Source organism: Theropithecus gelada, chromosome 13 (assembly GCF_003255815.1).
Source record: "Theropithecus gelada isolate Dixy chromosome 13, Tgel_1.0, whole genome shotgun sequence".
Lineage (NCBI taxonomy): Eukaryota > Metazoa > Chordata > Mammalia > Primates > Cercopithecidae > Theropithecus > Theropithecus gelada.
In genome coordinates this window covers 66,813,565-66,837,854 of record NC_037681.1, presented here as the reverse complement: position 1 = coordinate 66,837,854, position 24,290 = coordinate 66,813,565, and the positions used below count along the sequence as shown (strand labels likewise).

At 46.4% G+C, this 24,290-nt stretch overlaps 1 protein-coding gene across 2 annotated transcripts in view; it reads right to left on the bottom strand.

The window, feature by feature from the left end:
- The window catches only part of EPAS1 (endothelial PAS domain protein 1), a 90,344-nt gene that overhangs the window by 30,517 nt on the left and 35,537 nt on the right, over positions 1 to 24,290 (bottom strand). For both annotated transcript variants that reach the window (XM_025405669.1, XM_025405670.1), the window contains exon 2: positions 8,762 to 8,952. In XM_025405669.1, coding sequence (XP_025261454.1) covers positions 8,762 to 8,952 — 191 coding nt within the window. The remainder of the gene's footprint in view (positions 1 to 8,761; positions 8,953 to 24,290) is intronic.

Sequence of the window (24,290 nt, the reverse complement as noted above, 5' to 3'; positions counted from 1 at the left end):
CACAGACCACCAACTTCATTTCAGCCCTTTTCTCCTAGTTCATTATTTATCTCCAAAGACATTTACTTATGAAAATTTGTATTTATCCAGTGCAAACATCAATCAAAGTATGCCTGAATATAACGGTACTCATAGAAGCAGGAACAAATTTTAGCTGCTAATATATACTGCAATCACAACATGAAAGGTACTGCACTAAGCATGCTATGTAATCTTCACAGTGACCTACGAGGTAGATACTATTCTTAATCTCATTTCACAGATGAAGTGTACAGAGGTTAAGCCATTTGTCCGAAGGTATAAAGATTGCAAAGTTAGCAAGCTTTGACAGCTGAATCCAGAAGCCACACTCAACCATTCATAGGCTTTGGAGTTAAACACAGGTTCTCTTCCTAGATCACCCTCCTATTAGGCTATGACTCTGAATAAGGAACAACCTCTCTGGATATCACTTTCCTCATCAGCTAAATGGGAATAACAATTTCCACCTCTGAATTGTAAGGATTAGATAAGTATGTAAAGTGCCTAAAACTGTAACAACAGTAAATTCTTTCTTCTTTCTACTCCAAGACATGCACTACCCTCAAATTGCTCAGATCCCGGGTGAGGAATATATAGCACTCAGAGATGCAAAGCTAAGTAAAAGTTCAAGGGTGTCATAGCTGGGCTTCCAAGGAAAAGTGTAGATGGGACAAGCTCTAAGGGTCAGAGGACGAGGGGGTCACTTTGGGGTGATCACAGACAACTAACTGTTCCAAAGACGATTTGCAGAGACTTAGAAAAACAGATTTCACTCTGTGGAATGAAAGAAGGGCCTTCTGAACCAGATGGGATTGTGTGAGCACTGGAAAACCCCTGGAGCAAGCTCCCTCCTAGACTGAAGAGAGGCCCATCTGGCTCAAGAGGAGAATCCATCTTCCAGTCTCAGAGATTGGGCTGGTGAGACAGGCCCAGTGTCCTGGAGGGGCCTCACGTGTCAAGCAAATGTGATCAGAGGAGTGCATCTCAAAGCACTGCTTTGGGGAGATTAGTCTGGCAATGGCATACAGTGTGGTTTGGAGAGAGTGAAGCCCAGAGGTGCAAAACAGAGTGAGCAGGCAACTGCATTCTCAGCAGGCTGTACAGGTGGTTGCTGGGTGCAGCCTGGGAAAACTTCCACCCCGAACCACCCACACTTTGAGTATCCTCGCCTGTCTAGTATACCTCTGCTATCTGAAAAATACAGACTCGGCTCTTGTCCCAGACCAAAAAAACCTCATAGGCTCCAGGTCTCTGGTTATTATACACAGACCACAGACTTTATTTCAGCCCACTTCTCCTAGTTCATTATTTAACTCCAAAGAATTTACTTATGAAAATTTGTATTTATCCAGTGCAAACATCAATCAAAGTATGCCTCACTTGATTTACAGAACGAGATTAGAGAATAATTTGTCACTTGCAAATATTAATATTCACTTAACTAAAAGGAGTCTTTCAAATGGAGACTATTCTAAGGAATGCAAAATGCAATTCAATGTATGGGCCACTTGGCCAGGGATACATCAATGCTGTGAAATGTCATTGAAGGGCCTTTCTGCAAGGGCACTGGATTTCTCTTTTATCTTTTTCCTCGAGCCTCTAAATTTAAGCTTTGGGTTACCTGCCGTTATTCCTCAAGAAGAACAAATCCACATTACAAGATCTTCCTACCAAGAGGCTTCAGTGGAGGCACAGGGGACCAGCTACCTTTCAGGACACAGGATGAGAGAACATGCCGGAGTCACAGATGCCTTCTGCACAGCATCACAGTGGGTCCTGTCCAGGGATGGGCAAGCCTTCAGAGCCAAGAGTTGGGCTGTACAGAGTAAGGCCCCGTGGCTTTCCCTCTGTTTTGCTAAAATGGTGAAACAAAATTAGGGAAATTCTTTCCTCTCTACACCCTGTTTCAGGTGGGTAGCCTGGAGAAAGGAGAACCACAGGTCATGGGAATGGCCTTATACCATACATAGACACACACCTGATCCCTGCTTGGGGTTTCTGCTGATACACCTGTTCTTTGCCAGCTGACCAGCCCGCTGAAGTGATGATGAACCAATGTCCCAGGTGTGGGTGATGCCACTGTGAATGTTAGCTTTCCCAGCTAAAATCTTCTTTTGAGTGGGGGCTTTAGGGGAGAAAATGACTTAACTCAGGGCTTTCAAATTTGAGTATGCATCAGAATCATCTATAGGCCAGGCTAAAAGAAAAATGTCTGGGACCAGGACTGCTACATAATTTGTGTGGCCCAGTGCAAAATAAAAATGCGAGACCTCTCATTGGAAAAATTAAACCAAGCCTGAGAACCTTCTCAGTGTGGTGCCCTCTAAGACCGCCTGTGCTGCATGCCCATGAAGCTGGCCCTGGATGAGCCCCTGCTGGGTTCCTGGTTCAGTAGGTCTTTAGTGGGAACTGAATCTGTTCGTTCTAAAAAGCTCACAGGTGATGCTGACCCTTCTACTCATAGGACCATATGCTGAGAGCTACTGCCTCAACTCAAAGGTCCTATGAGTGACCTTATTTAGCCTGTGTTGGCAGGTGGTGACTTATTTTGGAGATGAGTGAGGAGAGGTTTTCAGCGCCACTTCAATCACACCAGATAGGTGACCACCTTCTATAGATACACAGAGGCCAACCCTGTGGTTTCTAGCCAACTGAGAAGATATTTTCTCTTCAATTTCTTTGATCTCAGTGGTAATGCTGACTTCAAAATCTGGAGTAATCCCAAGACAACCCTATTTGGGTTAACTAGTCCCAGAGGAAATAGTCCTGCTTAAAATTTCCTGTTTTTAACGGTTCCAACACAGCCAAACTGGTTTCCACCCATGCCCAGTGCATTTGCTTCCAGGAGGTGGCGAAATTGGCTACAGCAGCTTCGGGTCAGCTGGCCTCTGGGAGGGAGAGGGGCAATCTAGGGCCACGAAGGGAAACAGAATGTCTTGGGACTAAGGTCACAATGGCTGGAGGAGCAGGAAGCCACCAGGTTGGCCTCAGGAACCCTGCAACGGCAGGGCTGGGGCAGGGTCTCTTCCCTCTGTGGAACTATTTGCCCTCAGCACCTGCTTATTCTCCTGGGAGCTTCTGAAGGAATCTGGCCAGGTCACTCCCAGCTTGCAGCTGAGAATGAAAGCTGTGGAGCCAGGAGGTAGACCCTCACCCTGGAGGCACTAAAGCATTGCTTTGGGGGATTAGTCACTCTGGAGGCTCATGTCACAAATTGGCTGAAGACCCCTCTGCCCCTTCCCCTGTGAACATTGTGTCTTCCCTGATGTACCATTAATATCCTGCTCAGTGTTAGGGACATGGAAAAATGCACTCATTCCCTACACCGTTATGAAGTTTCTACTGTGTTCATGTCTGCTTTATGCTAGTCACAAGGTAATCTGTCCACAAGTGTCACTTACTCTGTGCTCAGTCCTGTCCTAAGGAGAATCAGGGATACTGAAAGGTGTAAGAGCAATCCCCTCAGAATCGACAGACTGGTGGGGAAGACAGAGATAAACTGCTGTAAGGTGATGCAACAACCCAGCATCAACTCTTGGTCAGAACCAAGTGAGGAGCCCAGAGTAGGTGCTCAATAAGCCACCAACTGGGTCTGTAAATCATCCTGGGCTCTAGATCTCAGTTACTTGCTTCCGAGGACCCTGCAGGGTTTGACCCCAAAGATGAGAGATGGGTCATTAAAACCAGAGGTGCTCTGCTGAGACGGCGCATGCCCATCCTGGGGAGCATAACAAGATTCTTTAATGCTAAAAATAGCCCCAGTAAACAGGCTTTGATGACTCCCCACAGCCAGGATATGCGCGGGCTGAGGTTTTGGAGCACTTTTTCCGGAGCATCGCTCATTTCCTTCAAGCAGCACCGCCCATGTGGGGTGGGACTTCCTGGGCAGCAGGGGCTGTGCATTGGGAGAGAGCAGGCAGAGTGGCAGAGCAGAGCCTCCTGAGTGGTCTCAGAGACCAGGCTGCCCCACGGTGCTGCTGGTCAGAATACTGGCTGCAATTTTATTCGACCAAGGTCACTTTACCTCTTGTTTCCTACTCCGAGAAGTTCCAGGACTGCTCTGACTGTTCTCAAAGCCATTCTGACGGGGTCTTCCTGGTTCAGACGTGCTTGGCAGTCACCACTTTGTGACCACCACAGGGGCCTTCCTTCTAAGGCTCTGCCTAAACCGATTCCTCCCCTCCACCTGACCCACAGCCTGACCCCCAATCCCCGCCCTCCCGGATGTGCAGACTGCAAGAGCAGTGCCAGTCAAACTATAGGGAAATCATTCTGGGATTGCTTACTGGAGCCTTAGCCATACCTTTAAATGCCACCATTAGCAGGCCTGGGCTTCTCTGATGCCTTTGACAGAAGGCACTGTGTTCTTCCTGATCTTCCTGGGCTCCCTGGAAGTCCTGAAAGTCCACTAGGAGAGATTCATGCCTTTGTTCTTTGCATATATCTTACTATCCTATCTTGCCTCTCTGCATTACCCTCCATAAGATGTAGTACAGGACTGGGTTCAGCAAACATCTATTGACTGAGCAGACTTTTTAGTTTAAGTTAAAGGAATGATCTGAACAAAGTCAGTATCTCTAGAAGAGATTGTATATTAGCTGTTCTCACCCATTAACATCCTCACATGAATCAGCTTATTGAGCTCTTTCCAAACAGGACAGAAAAAGGCCTTGATTTGGAGTAGGTGGGACAAAGGGGTGGAGGTAGTGGTGAAAGCCTGGGAACAGAAGTCTGAAAGTGGGGTATGAGAGGGTACCAGAACATGTATCTGCCTGCACAGTTCTTTCTTTGTCCCACTTTTCCTGCATGGGAAGGTCATATCAAGCCTTAAAAACTTTAAAATCACATTTTAGTATCTTTCCCTTAGTAGTCTACAGATCAGGAAAACAACCTCTTGTTATAACTGATGTCTTTGCTAAGCAAATGATGAATCCATAATGCAACTGACACTTCTCTTTAGAAACCTTAATTCATGCTGATCTCCAGCTCCATGGAAAATGAATTTGACTTCATCATGCATGAGTTTGGGCAAGCCCAAAATTTAATTTTACAATGAAAAGCAAATTTTGTATATTCACTGCGGTTTAATGCCCTCAGAATGCAGAGTTGACCCTGATTCGCTCATGGTTTGTGGGGCTCATCTTGAAAGAGGATTTAAGACAATCAAGTGGCATTTCCACCGATGTTCCTGTAAGAGTGTGTTCTGTCCTCAGCCCAGCGTGGAAGCTAATATCATAAAGCTATTGTTTCAGTTTGCTTCCTGTGATATGAATCTCAATCGGCAGCCCAGACCCACAGCCTGAATTTCTCAACGTTGAGGTTTCCTCTCCAACATTCCCACACAGAACAGCCTACTGTGAAAATCAAAGGGAAACATGTTACTAAGTAAAGAGAAACTTTTCTAAAGAAAAACCTGGTATTTTTTAGCCTTTTGAACTTTGAGGTATGCAACCAGCTATTTCCTATTATAAAGTGAGCCAAAATTGGTACTCACCTTTGTTAGAAATGCTTAAATAATGAATGTGTGGGTTGTTTTGCCTTGGAAAAGCTTGACAACTCTGCATTTTGATAGAAATTGCTAGAAGGTAGGTTACAGGATAGTAAGAATTTACATTGGGTTTTCTTTTACATCATTTCTCCAGAAGCCTATATTTAATATAAATCAATATATTTGTTTATAATAATTTTTATTTCTAAGCTGTAACTTATTGAGACCTTAATATGTGGCAGGCTAGAGGATAAGGCCTTTTATATCTATTATCTCAATCCTCAAATAACATTGCAGGGTAAGCACCATTATTCCCTTTGTGCAGATGAGAAAACTAAAGCTCAAAGAGAAATTTTTACAACATTCCAGAGAAAGAAAGCAGCCAAACTAAGATTCCAGTGCAGGTCTATCTGCCCACGAATCCTGTACTCTTCTTCATGATGCTACATGTGTTGGAAAAGCAAAATACAATTTAGAAAGAAAAAGATCTTGTCTCACAATTTCTGAAAGTAATTCAACAATCAGTCTAGAGAATGCGTAGCAGAAGTCTAAGAGAGAAGTCAGAGAAAAGCGGGTGCTGAGAAACCATCTCCTCCTCCCTGGTCTGTGCTCGTTCGGTGAGAACTTCTCCTTCAAGGACACCAGGACCACATGGCCAAAAGTAGAAACTTTTTATCCCTTTCCTTCATTTCTTTCCTTGGGACAGAGAGGACCAGAGCTGACAGGCTAAGGGCTCTAGCTGGTATAGGGCCAAGCCCAGCCAGAGGGCAGGCAAGTTTGTGTCCACAACTTTCAATAGGCTCCTGAGATGGGACAGATAAGGGATGTCCCAGTGTGGCCACTCTGGTCCTATCTCTGTGGGTGTGTTTAGCACACAGGGGTTCTCATCAGCACACGAGGGCTCACACCAGCACACACACGGGTAGATGTGCTCAGAGAGCCCAGCCTAACTCCTGGCCTTCTCCAGGCCAACCTTTGAACCACTGAGACAGACAGCCAGGCCCAGGAGGGCAAGCATGGAAAACGAAGCCCTGCACTAGGGGGAAGGACAGGAATAATTCTCTGAATGTGTGAGGACCTCCTCCCCATCACACTGGCCCCCAGCTGCCTCTGTTGACCTTCATTCCCCTACCTTCTCCCTTCCCCCACATCCCACACCCCAGCCCTTGTCAACATCTTTGTCAACATCTTAGCCTGACCAGGTTTACAAAATGCTCTTGCCGTCCCATGTCTGTTTTCCCATGGACCAAAATTCAAAAGGACTTGAATTCCAGGTGCAGGTTCACCATGTGCTAAATGTGTGACTTTGAGCAATATTAACCTGTCTGTCCTTCACTTATCTGTGTAACAAGGAGAAACACTCAACGAGTCCAAATTTAGTCAGAGGCGTTCTACAATTAATATACAGGTTGACTGTCCCTAATCTGAAAATCTGAAATCTGAAATGCTCCAAAATCCAACACAACATTCAAAGGAAATGCTCATTGGAGCATTTCAAATTTCAGATTTTCAGGTTAGGGATGCTCAACTGATAAATACAATGCAAATATTCCAAAATCTGAAAAAATTAAAAAATCAAAAATACTTCTGGTCCCAAGTATTTCGGATAAGGGATACTCAACCTGTATTACCCCTTCTGGGGCTTTGTGTTGGTGGAGGAATTGGAGTGGTGATGAAGGAAGCAATGATTAATCCAAAGGAATTAATGTCTAAGAGCAGAATCTCAAGTACCACAGCAGGAAAGCAGGGAAGAGGGGTCTCATTGTGGGGAAGGGGCCTTCATCCAGTCATGAAATCCTCCACTGTCTACTCTTTATATGTAAAGATGACTGCAACATTAGCTGACTTTGCCCTCAGTTATCCAGGAAGACAAGCCTTTTTAAAGGGAGGGGTGCACAAATGCCCTGTGATGGAGTCTCCCGGCCTTTCTTATATCCAGCAATCCAACCCTTGCCAGGGCTCAGCCCACTGTTCTCTCTCTGCAGCATCTAGGCCCATGTATCTGCCATTGTCTTGCATTGTTCTTTGAAAGTATTTATAGACCCTATCTTCCCCCCTTGGCTCTCCTGCTCTCGTCTGCACATTTCGCCTCTTTACCTAGCCTTCCAACCCCAGGCCCACTGAACTGTCGTCCTATTTTCTGAAAGTCTGCCCCCCATATCCTTCCTGTACTCCAGGGACTAGAATAGTACATTCTGGTCTGGCCTCCCAGCCTCACACTGGATTCCCTCTTTCCCAGAATAGCCACTTCATAACAGGATGGCGGAATCCACCGTCTCCAAGGCACCAGGCTTACTCCGGAAAACTGAAAAACCACCACCAAAGAACCCTCCCTCCCCGAGTGCCTCCCTCACGCTCACCCGTCAGACACTGTCCCCACCTGTGGCACCAGACCAGGCAGGGAGGAGCACAACATGCTGCCCAGCATCCTGACAGAACTGACACCCCTGACGAGAATGTCACATAGGATCTGAAACCAGAAGACTTCTCAGGACACCTGTTTCTGGTCAGGACGCATAGGAAATGGTTTCCTGAAGAATGTAACTGAGAAAAAGCAAATGCTGTGTGAACTGTGGAGCTGCAGAGGTACCAGGGACGGGAGAACCAGTTGTTTTCTGGGGAGGGGTGATGCTCTCGGCTGTCAGCTGTCAAGGACTCCCCAGTGTGAGTGAGCTCAGCCAGGCCAGGTGATTTACAGACATCATTTCAGTCCATTCTCACCGACAGCCTGGGCAAGAAGTACGTTTAACGCCATTTTATAGATGAGGAAACCAATGTTCAGAGAGACTAAATGATTTGCTTGGCCTAACTGGCTTCTCAGAGGGAAAAGATCATCTGGGCACGCCTACTTGCTGTTCTAGGGAAGGCACTGGAAGTTAAGGATGAGAAGGCGTCCTACAGACTCAATCTAGTGTGGAGGATGGGTCTTACGGGCCAGATGGCAACAAACTGAGAAGTCAGCAAAAGCTGTCCTTGGTTCTCCCAGCCTGTGTTCTCCCCAGCCTCTGGGTGCCCGTGTTCTTCCCTGGTCCTGTCCCTGCCCTCCTCTCACGGCTGGATTCACAGTGAAGGTCACTGCTGGAAGAGAGATGTTTAACACGAAGGAATAAAGCACTCACGATGGTGATTCTGTGGGTGAAAGTTCTGTAGTGGGAAGACTTTCCAGCTCTGGCAGCAGAAGGGTCCCCTGCATATAGGAACATGCTGGTAAGGCTGGCATCTGCCCAGCCTAGGGGAGCCCGCTGGCCTTACCTGAGGAGAGGAGCTTGTGTGTTCGCAGGAAGCTGATCGCCAGTCGCATGATGGAGGCCTTGTCCAGATGGGAGCTCACGCTGTGGGGCAGAGGCAGCTCATGGGCCAGCTCGTAGAACACTTCCGTCTCCTTGCTCCGCCGGCACCGTGCGGCATCCCGGGACTTCTCCTTCCTCCTCTCCGAGCTACTCCTAAGTGGAGAAGAAGGGGTTAGTCCCGGTAAGGTTACTATCAGCCTATCATACCTCTGGCCAGGATATCCCCACGGCCCCAACCCACAGCGCAGCCACACTCCCCCACTGGACTGATCTGGGCTCACACCAGTCATCTGAGCCACACACAAGCCGCTTTGTATTGTTAGCTCTGCTTTTGTGTGTGTTGGTGTCTTTGCAACCAACGTCCTCCTCTTGCATGCCCTGTGAAGGCCAGAACAGGGCTTCACATGGGTGGAGTCTGGGCAAAGACTTGCTGATTAAATTAACTGTCAATGCCTGGGACCTGGCCCTGGATTATCTGGGGATAGGGGTGAATGTCCAGGGATGGAAAGAGAAGGATAAGGAAGCTATGGTCAGTGGCTCAGATGGCTTTGTCAAGGGCTCTGGAGAACAACATAAAAAACTGCTTTAAGGTTCTTTTTCTGCATAAGACACATTCAGAAAAAATTAAGAGTAGTACTGAACCCTAGATCCCGCTTCATATCCGAGAGTGATTTCCACAGTAAAAACTGAAAATACCATTACAGCCCAAGAACAGTTAGCCAGACACCCAACAGTCTAGAGTACCAACGGGCATTCTGTCAAGGATTAAAAAGGAGTGGGCACAAACATTTTCTAAGCACTGCCAGCATAGGTTGCCAGGCTGTCTCAGCCGCATTCTCCTCTTTGCTGCAGGATGGAAGGAAAGATGACACGCACTGAAGCTTGCCTCTTTTCAGGAAGTCCTAAAGAAATCCTGGACTTTATAAGAAAGTCCATGGCAAGTTCTAACACAGGCAAATTTAAAAGCCAGAATGTTTAGATTGGAGTTCTAACTTCTCTGCTCGTTAGCTCTGTAAATAAATAATTTAAATTGCTTAGCCTCAGTCTCCTCATCTATAAAATGACAACAATAGTGCTTACCCTACAGAGTTAATTGTGAGGACTAAATGTGATAATTTATATAAAATCTTTAGCACTAAGCCTGTTCCACCAACTGTAAGCAATTGATGTTAGCTAATACTAATTAAAAAGATGGCCATGAAAAGGCAATCATGAGAGTTAAAAAGTTACAAAACAGTACAGGACAATTCTATTTTCATAGAAATGTATTATACATAATACTTCTATAACTTATATAGGAGAAAGGCTAGATGTATAATAACTACTATTATAGGTATCACAGAAATAGTTCTTACAAGTACTTTTTTTTCATTATTATACTTTAAGTTCTAGGGTACATGTGCACAATGTGCAGGTTTGTTACATATGTATACATGTGCCATGTTGGTGTGCTGCACCCATTAACTCATCATTTACATTAGGTATATCTCCTAATGCTATCCCTCCGCCCCCCCCCTCCCCACAATAGGACCCGGTGTGTGATGTTCATCTTGGCTTATTTAAACTCACACAACTGCCTTGGAAGTAGGCATTATTATTATTATACCTAATTTACATATGAGGAAACTGCCCCATAGAGGCCAAGTAATTCACCTGTGGCCTCCAGCAGGTAAATGGGGAAGTTGGGCTTTGCACTGGGCAGGTGGGCCCCAGAATCATGGCACTTAACCACCAATGACTGTCCTGTCTCCTTCTACTCACAAATGTTAGCAGTTGCAGGGTAGTGAGGTTACAGGAAGTTTTTTGGTTTTTGTTTTGCTTTATAGTGCTTATCTGTGTCTTCTTGTGTTTCTATAAATAACCTATATTGCATATTTAATAAAGAAACAAATCTGTTTTTTATTTTTTTAAAAGGCATCTAAGCCGGGCATGGTAGTATTTGAACCTATAGTCCCAGGTACTTGGGAGGGTGAGATGGGAGGATCACCTGGGCCCAGGAGTTCAAGACCAGCCTGAGCAATATAGTGAGACCTCGTCTCTATAAAAATATAAATAAGATAAAATTAAAAAGTGTCCAGCGCGGTTCATAGGTTTCAAGGCCTCAATTCAGTTAGCTCCAGCTGGCTTGCTCTGTCCTGCCATCTGAGATTCCAGAGACTGTTCCTCCTTTTGTTTGGCTTTGCAGCCTGTTATTTGGACAGAAAATCTGTATTTTGGGATTCATGGAATGTGAACATGCCTCTCAAATCCCTCAAGATTTGGGGCAGAAGCACTGTTTTGATTTTACAACATGCTTCATTTAAAAAGACAGACTGTCCAGCTCTGTGGATGGATTAAGCATCATATACTCGGATTAAAGGACGAATTGTCCAACAGCTGTTGATGGGCAAGGAGAACCTTCAGAAAAATTGTGAAATGAGTGAAACTATTTTTCTTGTCCTCGCTCCCTTTTCTGCTTCCTTTACCTAATCCCTGTTTCCCTCTCTCCCTGACTTCCAACCCTCAGGACACCTACTCCTGCACCCTTCTTTCCCCACCTTCTCAGGAATTGCCCTGATTAGACCTTTAGTGGCAGTTTTTATACTAGTCCCTCCCATTTGCATTTTAATCCTGACCTGATTGTGGAGAAAAAGTTAAAGAATTGCACGTATTCTGGCACAGGAAAGGAAGATGGGAAGAGGGCAGGATGCTGAAACCACACACATCATGCCTTTGGGTCATGAGAGTCAGGTGAAAGATGCTGGATTTCATTCTCTAGCACTAACTCTTGGGCTCTCCAACAAAAGCATCATCAACACATAACCTCATCATCAGGGGCCAAGATAAGCCATCCTGAAGCAAAAGCAATCCCAGCACAGGCTATGGCATTAACGCCAATATCTGCATGCACAAGGCTTCCCTCTGCCATTGGCCCCTTCCTTGGAGTAGAAGAGGCAGAGAGGAAAAGCCAGGTAGGGAAAAGGCAATCTGGAGTCGATGCTCTGACAATGGTATCTGATATGTGAGTCTTGCTATAATTTTTGTGCCTAGTGCTATACCAAGAACCTTTCATATATTAGCTCATTATACTCTTCCTAACAACAAAATAAAGTAGGTATTGTTTACACAATTTAGAGATGTGGAAACTGAGGCTCAGACATAGTATGTCATTTGCCCAATGTCACAAAGCCAGCGCCTACATAAGCCATTGAAGGCTTTGTAGTCAGTGAGCAGACACTTAGAAGTCCTGAAATACACAGGGGATTCCTATCTAATTCCATCCTTGCAACCAAGTGAGGTGGGCAACACAGGTGTTGTCACTGTTCCCCTTTCACAGCTCTGAAAACAGACACTTGAGCAGGTATGTTACTTGCCTAGAGCAATCCAGCTAATCAGTGGCAGAGCTAGGGCTAGAACCCTGCTCTTCCTAGGCGGATACTCTTCTCACTGCTTAATGGTAGGAGATAGTGGCTTTAGCAAGAAATAAAGAAACAGCAACATCTTAACTTCCAGAAAAAAAAAGCTTGAGAATCTAAGGCAGCCTCTTGGTTCAAAAGTCAGGGAGGTGAGATGTCAGCTGAAACTAAAAGGACAAATAATAATACCTTTGCAGAAAGCACTTTTTCTTAACATGTGTTATCTCATTTGATTCTCACAACCCTGAGAGATAGAAACTATCATCCCCATTTAATAAATGAGGATGTGGAGATTTAGAGATATTAAATAATTTGCTAAAAACATTGTCTCAAACCTAGTTCTTCTGGGTCCAAGATCAAAAGTTTTTCCATTGGCAGCAAGGAAACTATCATTTACTGTACAACTTTGATGTTCCCAGTGCTGTGCTGATACTTTCCCACAACCTGGATGTTCACACGTACTTTGAGAAGCAGAGGCTAAGACTTTTTTAAATACAGTGACAAAAATTTCATGAGGGGAGCCTCCTGTCTTTAAGCGAGCACCCATTCACCTTAGAAGAACACCTGGAATGTTAAGAGTAGGACTAAGAACTAGCATCAGAGTTCAGATGGGGTCGGAGGGGGAAGAAGGGACTCAGTGCTGTGGGCCTTAGCAGACACAGGTGCCAGTCACAGTAGTGCTCGGAATGTGGTAGAATCTTATCAGATGTGGCTCGGCAGTGCTCCATAAAAGCAGCAGGTCCAACCCTGCCGCAGTATCTATCTATGCCGCAGGTGAAGAACAAGCTGTTTCTGTTTGTTTTGGGTTTGGTTTTTTTCCCCTGGACATTTTAATATGCACAAATTTATAATTAGTCTCCCCGAGGTGGAAGCTCACATTCTGAAACATTTGATCCCAGCTGAAGTTAACAACCACTTAAGCCAGCCAGGCAGCCAGTCAAAAGATAAAACAATACTGAACGTCCTAAAATTGTCAGCAGAGATATGCTACAATTCATCCAGGATAAACCTCTTTGCCCAGAGCTTCGTTATCTTAAAAACATCTTCTTTTAGGTCACTGCTCCAAGCATGGCTTAGGGATCCCTACTTAAGTCATGAATCTAAGGATGATCTGTTCTTGGTCAAGATGGCCTTGGTTCCTGACTTCCATACGAACATAGCCTGGAGTGAGGCCCCAAGATGTCTGTCACCAGTAACACCGAGGGGTTGGCTGCCTAATGAGCTAGACTTGTAGAGTGATTAGAACTCACATGCCTAATGCCTGTGGCCACTCAGGTATCAGAACAATATGCCTATTACCCTATAAGGTTAAATGGCTTAGAAACAGAATGGGTTTCAGCAGGTAGAGATGACTGAAGCTAATTAAGCCAGCTGGGATCAGTCTATTGGTTGGTGGTGAAATTCTAAGCTGGTGCCAATTTGCAAGAAGCTGAGAATGGAGGAAATAAAGGTCAAATGCAATTGGGAGAGGTCTAGTGACACTTCCATGAGGCTTGTGGCTGCTGTACAGGGGCTGTCTGATGGGAGAAACACACCCAGCTCCAGGTTCCAGAGATGAGGAAGAGTCACTGGTCCCCATACTTATTGGGGCAGAACCAAAGTCAGTGGTTCTCAGTTTTGCTGCTCACTGGAGTCACCAGAGGAACCTTAAAAAACAGATGCCTGGGCTCTACCCCCGAGATTCAGATTTAATGTCTCAGGTGCAGGCTGGGCAATGGGAGTTTTAAAAGCTCCCCATGTGTAGCCAGGGCTGAGGACCACAGTTCCAAAGCAGCCAGTTTTTAAAGGAAGGGTGGGTGGGGCAGATGGGGTTGGACTTAAATGTTTTTGGAGATGCAAACAGCTATGTCACCTTCTCAAAGAGTAGGAAGAAAAGGAAACACGTTTATTTAGCACTGGGGCCAGCTGCATTTAATAAACAGTCTCATTTGATCCTCACTTAAATGATGAAGTGTTATTGGCCCCATTTTTGCAGAGCAGTGGTTCTCAATTTTAGCCTGCATCAGAATCACCTGGAGGACTTATTAATACATAGATTTCTGGGCCTGTGATCATGTGTCTATGGAATACTGACACCGAGATCCACTTCCAAAACCTAACCACACTCTTTCCCTCTACCATGCACTGTGTCCAGCAAATCTGAAGTCACCATCACAAGCCAAATAGTTGTTTATCTAGGAGTTGGCGTGATCACCACTGTACCAGGCGCTATGGCTAACAGGAAGAGAGAGATGAAAGTAATGAGACATCTGAAATGGATGCCACACAGAAGGTGGCTACCCTTCAAAGAAGCCACCTTGGGAGAAGCCTGTAACTTTATGCTGGTGGGTGGCCATTGCTCTGTCTTTTGGGAAGTCTTTTTACAATTAACTTCAGAGCCACATAAGAAAATCAGTCACAACTCTTCAAAGGACACACTTCATTTCAAACCCTAAACAATATCCAGTTTACCACCCCGTTATTCACCGGACTTAGCTGTGGATGGATTGTGGTTGTCTGATAGGATAAAATGTGCCCTCAAAAGATAAGACTTTGCCACAATTGAAGGTATTGAAAAGAATGGTCTTGGCTCTGACGGCCATTCCAAAGGAGTGACAGAAATGTCTGAGATGCAGGCAGTGTTCCAGTGGTCAGTGTTCTAGATACATTCTGATGTCCAACGGCTGCAGTGATCAGTAGGGAAATCTATCACAAAGGGGAGGAAAGGTATCAGTGTTAGATAGTGAACACCGAAAATAGGCCAGACACAGTGACTCATGCCTATTAATCACAGCACTTTGGGAGGCTGAGGTAGGAGGACTGCTTGAGCCCAGGAGTTTGAGACCAGCTAGGCAACACAGAAAGACCCCATCTCTAAAAAAATTAGAAATTAGCTGGGCATGGTGGTACACACTGGTGGTCCCAGCTACTCAGGAGGCTGAGGCAGGAGGATCCCTTGACCTGGGAACTCGAGGCTGCAGTGAGCCATGCACCACTGCACTCGAGCTCAGGTGACAGTGAGAACCCATCTCAAAGCAAAACAACAAAAAGTTACAAATTCAGAATAGAAAATATAAATTAGCAAATTCAGGAGGAGCTGGCCAGATCAGACAGACTTTGACAAGAGAAAAAAGGTATTAATATGCTTTAATATACACACCTCTCCTGAGGGGCATGGTCTCTATCCTGAAAAGAGACCACAGACCATCTGGGAGATAAGACTAATAATCCAGACTAGTACATCAAAAGTCTACAAGAGGGGACAAAGAAGAGAGAAGACATGAGACTGGAGTGGCTGAAACAGGGACAAATGCTTTCACTTGCCACTTCCCTGAAAGAGGAATCCTGGAAAGCGTCTCATACCTCAGCCTCCCAACCTCCCCTCCGCTGGGGCTGAGCCTCCAGCTCTCTGACCTACTCTGACGGTCTGTGTCCCTGGAGCAGAGGGCCTGGACTGCATTCAGAGCTGACAGTAATGTCTGGGGCTCACCCAGCGTGGCCCTCTAATGGTCAATTCTGCTTGGGCTGACTGGAGATACTTATCTTCTGGCCTTCTCAGCCCCAGGCAGCCTTATAGAAGAGAGCAGCAGATTCAATTACTAAGCAGCCCATCTGGGGCTCCAGATAACCCAGCTCCTTACGTAACCGGAGGACACGTGGACTCCCCAGCCCAGCTGGGAAAAGCTGTGCATACACAGGAATAATCATAATGAACTGTCCCTGTGCTGGGCTTCCTCAAGCCCAAGCCTTAGTGGGTGCCAAGGTCTGAATGTTTATGTCCCCTCAAAAATACTTATGTTGAAATCCCCACTCCCATTGTGATGGTATTTGAAGGTGGAACCGTTGGGAGGTGATTAAGTCATGACAGTGAAGTCCTCGTGAATGGGATTAGTGCACTTGTAAAGGAGGCCCAGAGGAACGCTCTCACCCCTTCCACCATGTGGAGACACAGCTATGAACCAGAAAGTGGGCCCTTACGAGACACTGAATCTGCCGGCACCTGGATAGTGGACTTCCTGGCAGCCAGAACCATGAGAAATGAAACTCTGTTGTTTATAAGCCACTCAGTTTATGGTATCTTGTAGCTGCCCAAATGGGCTAAGACAGTGGGGCATTCTTTATTGTACATATTAGTGAATAATACCACTTTACATTTGGATCACACATTACAGTCTGTAAAACACTTGTGAGTGAATCTGGAAATCTGTGACTAACCTTGTAAATTTCACACAGTAGGATAGGAAGAGCAGCTACCATCATTCCCATTTTAGAGACAGGGAAAAACTGAGGTTTAGAAAGATAATGGGAATATGTGGAACTGGAACAAAAGCCCCGAGTTCTGGCTTTTTCAAGAACCTGTGAACAGAGCGCCTGCTGACAAGCAGCGCTGGACATGTGGCACGATTAGAAACAGACCTTCATTATCTGTCCATCTATAACCTAGCTTTTCCCAACACATAATTTCCTTTTTAAAAATGCCTTGGTAAAGATAAAGGTAATGCATATTTAGCATAAGCAACTTCAAAAATACAAAAAGGTATGAAGAAAACAAACTGAGATCTCATTGGATTTATAAATTAATACTTTGCTCTTTTTACTGAACAGGATGTCCCATTAAGAATTCTTTCAAAATATTCATAATAGCCGGCAATATCATATCATGTGGCTGAACCACAATGCATTTTACTATTCCCTGATTGCTTTTCAGTTATGGTTTCTAATTTTTAGCTGTTATAAATAACACCATGGTGACTACCTTGGCATCAGGTATTGCTTATTATTTTACAATAAAAGATATGTATCCAGCTTGCTGCCAGCTCCCCATAGCCACCTCGCAGTGACCCCACCCCCACCCCATGAAAGCTGAGTCGGCAGATTTGGCAACACCGGCATCCTCAGGACCACGGCCAGCATTACTGAGCACAGAGCACGGGTTGCGGTGCTTCAGAGGGCAGTATCAGAGGGAAGGAAGACAGAACATGCAACAGTCTCAGCCTTGGAACCAGGCTCAGCCTCCTTTCCCCATGGCCAGCTCTCTCTAGACTGCTTCTCTTCCTTATGCCTACACAGGTCAAAGCATCTGAAGAGAACACCAGCTGTGCTAAAACTGGTGGCTTCCTTTGACTCGAATCCAGTTCTGAGAAGAGGGTCACCCTTGTTGATGAGCAGGACCTCTTCCCCCAGTGTAAAATAAAGTGTTCTTTCCATCTTCCCCACCCCTCATCTTATCCATTGCAGGGATGTACAGAAAAGACCTGGTGCTGTCTTCACTCATGAAAAAGCGGGGAGAAAGCCAGCAGATGCAGGAGGCATTTGCCTGGCTCTCCATTGCTCTCTGTGGCCTCTGATGTCTGCCACTGCCCGACCCTTGACACCATACAGGCTTCAGCTAAGGGACTAATTAACCTCCGCAAGCTGAGATACTGACTATACAACTAGGAAACAACCACGTGTGACTCTTTCTGGCTAGTAAAGAACTCTCAGCATGTTGCTTCTGTTTAATCTTGAATCAATCTTGCAGAGCAGGTATATCACTCACATTTTACACACGAGGAGACAGACCCCACGGATGTTAGTGGCATGCCCAGCCATCACCCAGTGATAGAGCCAGCACTCAAACCTGGATCATTTGACCCTAAATCCCATATTCTTGATTGTAATTGGGTGACCTTCCCTACAAGGCCAATAAGCAAGTCCCTATTACAGGTTCAAAAGATTTAGGGGAGCTGGGCATCTTGAGGGTGAAGCCTTCTAGGATACTAAATCTGATGAGCTTTTTGAGACACACACTTGGTCTGGGAAGCAGCAAAGTGAGACACGCTGGCCACCCTTTTGCCTGAGGTCAGCCCCTCAGCTGGCAGACCAGCCCCCTTGGGATAGTTCTCAGCTTGGAGAAGTCTGACTTTAAAAGAAAAAGAAAAAAGATTTGTGCTTTGCTTGCGGAGTCTACAGCTGCCACAGGTTGTTTCCTTTTCACTAGACTGTTTTCTTTGGTGCCACCTCTCTGGGCTTGAAGGTATTTCCCCACATCAGGCTGTTACCAGATCTGATTTAGATTTTTTCCTTAGGGCATCTACCCATCAGCAGCCTTCTTCCTTTGGATCTCACAAGCTTCCAACAGCACAATCTGTGGTTTGGCTCAAACCCTTCTGCCTGTGCTGCCATCCTGTTCCTACAACACTGCCTTCAGCTAAGAAAATTGACAAATTGCACAGCAGTAGAATCAAGAAGAAAGGGCCTGAGATGTAAAACGGATTCCTCGGCATGAAGCAAACTCCGTAGGGCAAGCGGGAAGCAGCTTCTCACCCCACTTCAGCCTCTAGGGGGGACTTAGCTCCTGCTGCTGCCCCTCCCACTCCCTGCCTGGAATATACTCTCTCCATGTCCTAGGCCTGTCTGAACTAGGCTCATATTTCAAGGTCTCCCATGCATCCGTTTCCCTAGGAAGGCCTCACGCCTCACCTGCACTGGCTTCTCCTCCAAGTCCCACTTCACAGATGACACACGCACGATTCGGCCCTGTGTTGCTCTCCCTTGATTTCACTTCTGTGGCTTCTCTCTCCCTAACTGGACCACATACTCTTCAGAGAAAGAACCCCACACCTGTTCTTTTGGTGTCCTCTAAAGCATCAGTAGTACAAAGTGGTACAAACTGGAGACATCAGATAAAAACCACTTCAATGACTTCAGTTCTGTGGATTCCTCAAAGCTGCTCACTGTTCTAGATCTTTCCTAAGAATTCTAATTCAGCTCTTAACTAGAATAGGCGGTTTCCATCTGGGAAGAGTCACCTTGCAGACACTCAAGGTGTGTGTGTGTCTGTCGGTGTTTTCTCACCTCTGTGAATCAAATCTGGGGTCTGAACCAGTGCTGCTGACAGCTGCCTGTGGAGTTACCCAGAGCAGCACTTCCCAACCTTTGCTGTGGCCAGGAATCACGCAGGGATCTTGTTAAGGTGCAGGCTCAGTAGGATCTAAGCTGGAGCCTGGGATTCTGCCTTTCTGACAACCCTCAGATGATGCTGATTCTACTGGTGTGTGACCTCACACTTTGAGTAGAAAGAGACCCAGGAACACATGCGATCTTGAGACTGAAGATGCCACCTGGCAGGGTTAGTGCTGCCAGCTGCCATCCTAATCTGAGGCACGTAAAGTCCAACAAGTCCAATCTTCTCTCTTGCCAGGAAGAATCCTGTTCTCTTTGTGTCTTGCTTTATGGGATTTTACCAAGCCCTACATTAATGTCCCTCTCCTCCTTCACGTCTTCCCTATTTGCATCATTTTATTCCTTCCTATTTCTTCAGAACCCACCCCTCAAGACCAGCTCAAGCCCTACTTCTTCCAGCAGTGTCCCTGGCCCCAGAAATCCAGGGTATTTCTGCCCACATTACTCACAGGCCTTTATTAAAGGCCTCCCTGTCTTGGTGGCTTTTCTATGCAAACGTCCTGCTCCTATAACTGGACTATAAGTACCGGGGGAAGGGCACAGACACAACAGCTTCCACTTTTGCGTATCCTTCCCTGGAACCTGGGCTAGGGCGGACAAACTGCATAAATATTTGCTGATTGTGAAAGACAATCAAAAATGCCCTTTACTCTTTTCCTTTCCCTCTCAAGGAGGCAAGAAAAAGTGATCCCAGCTGCCTTGGCCTCCATCCCCAGCCCAGCCTCGCTCCTCTCCCAGGCGCTGCAGCTGGGGCGGCTTAGATTTTATTTCACTCTCTGCAGCTCCTCTTCCCTTCAGTGAAGAGTTAAAGCATCGGGAAGCCTCCTTCCCACTTGGAAATCTCCATTTCCTCCTGCAGCGTGAACAAGAGAACTCTATGGACAGAGGCTGAGTGAGCCAACTGCGCAGGGAGTGAACTCACTCTGAATGGGGCTGTTCTAACACCCGCCAAGTCAAGTCATTAAGATGCCATCCCCGAGGTGCAGCCCCCAGCGTCACCTCTGGATATCCATATCCTCAAGCCCGCCGGCAGAAAGGATGAATGGTGAGCACAGAGCTGGTGAAAGCAAGCTCTTTCATGAGCAGGGCGTGAGAGGACCTCTCCGGCTCTTCTAAGGTGGGGGTGGGGCGCTTCGGAGTAGAAGTCGTTCCTCCTCTCTCCTACTGCCTCCTCTACCACACCGAACTAAAATTAACCCTCAGATTTACAGGGAGTTACCCAAAAGATTGTTCCACAAAAGGCAACCAAGAAGGGGGGTGGGTAATAACATTAGAGAAAATATCTGCAATGCCAAAAATAATCACTGTGTCATGAGAAAACAGAGCTGGACGGCCTCAGAGGCCAGCACTGGGTATATACAGGAAGGAGGGGGCAGAAATTCCCCTGGCAGTGTCGTCAAACATTCTGGATGGAAAAAGACGGGCAGGGGGTGGGGGTGCACATAACCGGGACAGACAGTTGTAGGGACTCTTTTCAAGTACAGAATATGATTTGAAGGGTCAGTTCTCTCTTCTTTATTTCAGACACTTTAATTTCAAAGAAAACAACATTTGTTTAGCCTTTTAATCAGGACTGATGCTTGATCACATGCTAATAGTGAAATATCCTAGGATCTGCCTTACTAATCCCAACATGTTGCCAGAACTTCTGGTTCCCGGAATTTAAAGTATTTCAAAACAGAAAGAGAAGGGGGAGAAAACACGGATCCCTCACTCTCCTACCCCCATCCCATAACCCCTTCTCCCCTCTGTATTAAAAAAAGAAGAAAAAGGAAAGCAAAGAAAAAGGAAAAGTGAAAGAGGAATGAGCTGGTAGAGAATCTCTCCTGGGCTTCCTTTATAAAGAACCCTGATCTGAGGCCTGTTCACATGGTCACATGTCCAGCATTGTGGGATCTGATTCATGCCACAGCGCAAACACTTGCTTTCCCCTAGTTCTGCCCCCTCTTGCTCTGATGAGAAGTGAGATGTCTGTGCACATTTCCATTCCTTTGTAAAGAAGTCATCAAAAGCCACAGGAAATGCTAAAAGTCTTTTCCAAATTTATTATCATGCTCTCAAATAACATTGAGCAATTTGGGAAATAAAACTGTATTTTTCCCCCAGCAATGGCTTATTCCCTCTGCTCATTCAACACATATTAATGATTCCCGCTTCCTATGCTGGGGCTGTGAGCAGTAGAATGAAATGTGGAACAACTATCCCTGACCTCAGGGAGCTTGCAGAGAGGTGAAGAATCAAGTCCTGAAGAATGGGCTGAATAGTCAGGGCTCTAGGAGTTTGGGAGGAGAAAGCCTGCAAGACTGGAGAAGAGAAGGAGAACTTCTGCTGGAGGTAGGCTTTGAAGGAAGAGCAGGATATGGGGAGGCAATCAGGATGGCAGAGTGATGACAAAGACACACTGTAGGAATGAGCAGAGGTGCCAGTGGTCGGGAGACAGGCTAGAGAACACAGAGCAAGACAGGGGTGGGGAGAACGCATTCATTAAACAGCCCTTGTTGAGTATCCATAAGGTGCCAAGCACAAAAAATGGCTTTAAACAAAAGGACAGGTAGCTAAAGTCAGATGCCCAGATAATTGCCTAGCCTGTTGTCTGATCAGTGGCTGAGGTGCCAGATGGTGGGCAGTGCCAGAACCCAACCTCCATGCTCCTCCTGCTAGCCATGCTTTGGCCCTGCTGGACAGCAAGTGTGAGAACCCCTCTTTTCTTGGCACCAAAGCCAAGGAAAATGAAACCCTCTGTTGGAAGCTCTAAATATGGCAGCAACCCTTGGGCTGCCACAGGCTGGAGCCTCAGCTCAGTCCACAGAGACCTCCGCAAGGCATTCTTGCTGAACAGTAACTCATAAACGTTACCCATGGGATGAAAAACAAACTTCACCCAGGGCACACGCCTCCTCTGGCTCCGGTAGTGTTTTATTTATTTCCACAGACCTTAGTCCCCATCTTCTGTTTCCCTTGCCCCTCACTTTCTTTACCACTGACCAAGAATAAAATTTGAGTCAGACCTTGGAGCAAGGAACAGCTCGCCAGCCCACCACTCTCCCTCAAACCATTTTCAGTTTGTCACTCCCCCATTTTAAAATGAAAATTGCTCCTATCCTCGTGATGAAGTTCAAGCTGGACATGCTCCTTGAGGTCTCCCAGCCCTTTCCAAACTTAGCTCCTAAAATCCTGTAGCTCTATGCCTACTCCAGCCAGACCGCACTATGCCCCGCCACCCCCAAACTCAGCACCCCTTTCTGCTGCCCAGCCATGTCCCCAGTTGCTTTGTTCCACCTGAAATGCTTCTTCCTTTCTGACCTTCTAAACCCCATAGTTTGAGAGCCAACATAGACCTGCCACCTCCACAGAGGCTTTTCTGAGCATCTCACTGAGCCCACACTGGTGTCTCCTCCTCACTCCTGCCTGGAACACTTAGACAATCTGTGCTACTTGACTACAAGTCACCGTCACCTTGTTAGTCCTTGTTTTAAGGTTCTCTGAGGGCACAGGCAAAATGTCAAACTTCTCATGTATCCAAGTACCTTATTCCAACAATAATAGTGTCATATGGCCCTTTCAGTTATGGTATGGTGAGCTGACATGAAGATTAAATCAGTCATGGTCCCCCAGCTGTGGATCAGTATTGCAGAGTTCCAATGCTTTAGTGCTTTCCAGTAGAAAGTGGATTAATAAAGGGGAGTGATGGTGGTTATATTCATCATTAGGTTGCTTAACAACCCATGACTCCTCACTGTCCCCAGGAAACAAATCCCCATGTCCTAAGGATGTTTTCACACAGAAGTAGCTGGCTGTGCCTGCTGTCCACATCATGGGTGTGTTTCATGAGCCAGCTACTAGTCAGCTCTCACTGACACAGGTGAACAAGTCCTGACAAGGGCAGACCCCTCCCCCACCGACCGGTTCCATCCTGAAGAGGCCAGGGAGGTTTCCACCTCAGATCCCACCTCCTCGACACTACAGAACAATCTGTTGCCCAACACCCGTGGCCCAGAGCCCTCACCTCACATGTGTAGGTGCCCTGCTTGGACTCAGATTTCTGGCAGAGAGGATGCCAGGGCTTGGCCAGGGTTCCACCCTTCTGGTGATATAACATGAAGGTGAGAAAATGGGCCAAGCCTCAGGGGAAAAAAGCCACTAACACAAAAATCCTAAGAAACAAAACAAAAATTAAAAACCCAATGACAACCCTAAAGATCACCAAGTAGGGCTAAAGAACAGCCCACACTTTGAAAAAACACTCTTCATTAGCCCAGACTTCAAAAACTCCACTCCACTCCCCGCTCCACTCCACTTCCCACTCCACTCCCCGCTCCACTCCCCACTCCACTCCACTCCCCACTCCACTCCACTTCCCACTCTACTCCACTTCCCACTCCACTCCACTCCCCACTCCACTCCCCACTCCACTCCACTCCCTGCTCCACTCCACTCCCCACTCCACTCCACTCCACTCCCTACTCCACTCCCCATCCACTCCCCTCCCCACTCCACTCCTCCACTCCACTCCCTACTCCACTCCACTTCCCACTCCACTCCCCACTCCACTCCCCACTCCACTCCCCACTCCACTCCACTCCACTCCTCCACTCCCCACTCCACTCCACTCCCCAGCCTTTGACTTCCCTGCAAGACACACATCAGACCAGGAGGGGGTTAACAGAACCCAGCTGCCCCTCTTATCTGGCTAGTCCGCTAATGGCGAGTCTCTGCTACTGAGGTCCTGTCAGTGATTTCTGCAAATCACTTTTATTAGAGATAATGTCATCTTTACTTCATTATCCAGCCCAGCGGTCAAAGAGAGAACAAGTTGATATATATATATATATATATTTTTTTTTTTTTTTTTTTCCTGTGAAACACCAGTTCTGTCCATTAACACTGACAGGTGACAGGGAACTGAAACTTCTGGGCCATTCTTATAAGATTTTGGTCAAAACTTGGTACTTAACCCTCTTTTTCCTGGGACAAGCAGAGCACACCCTACAGCCTCTTCCCCAGAGCCTCTAAAACAATGGTTGGTTTCTGTGTTTGTGATGCTTACTGCCCTGACAGCTCAAGAAGGGGCTGCTGGTGATACCGCGGCCGGCTGGCATGCACACTCAGTTCTGCCCAGCAGATGAAACAGTTGTATAACACCCAGGCAGGTGAGTGCAGGAGCACTGTTAA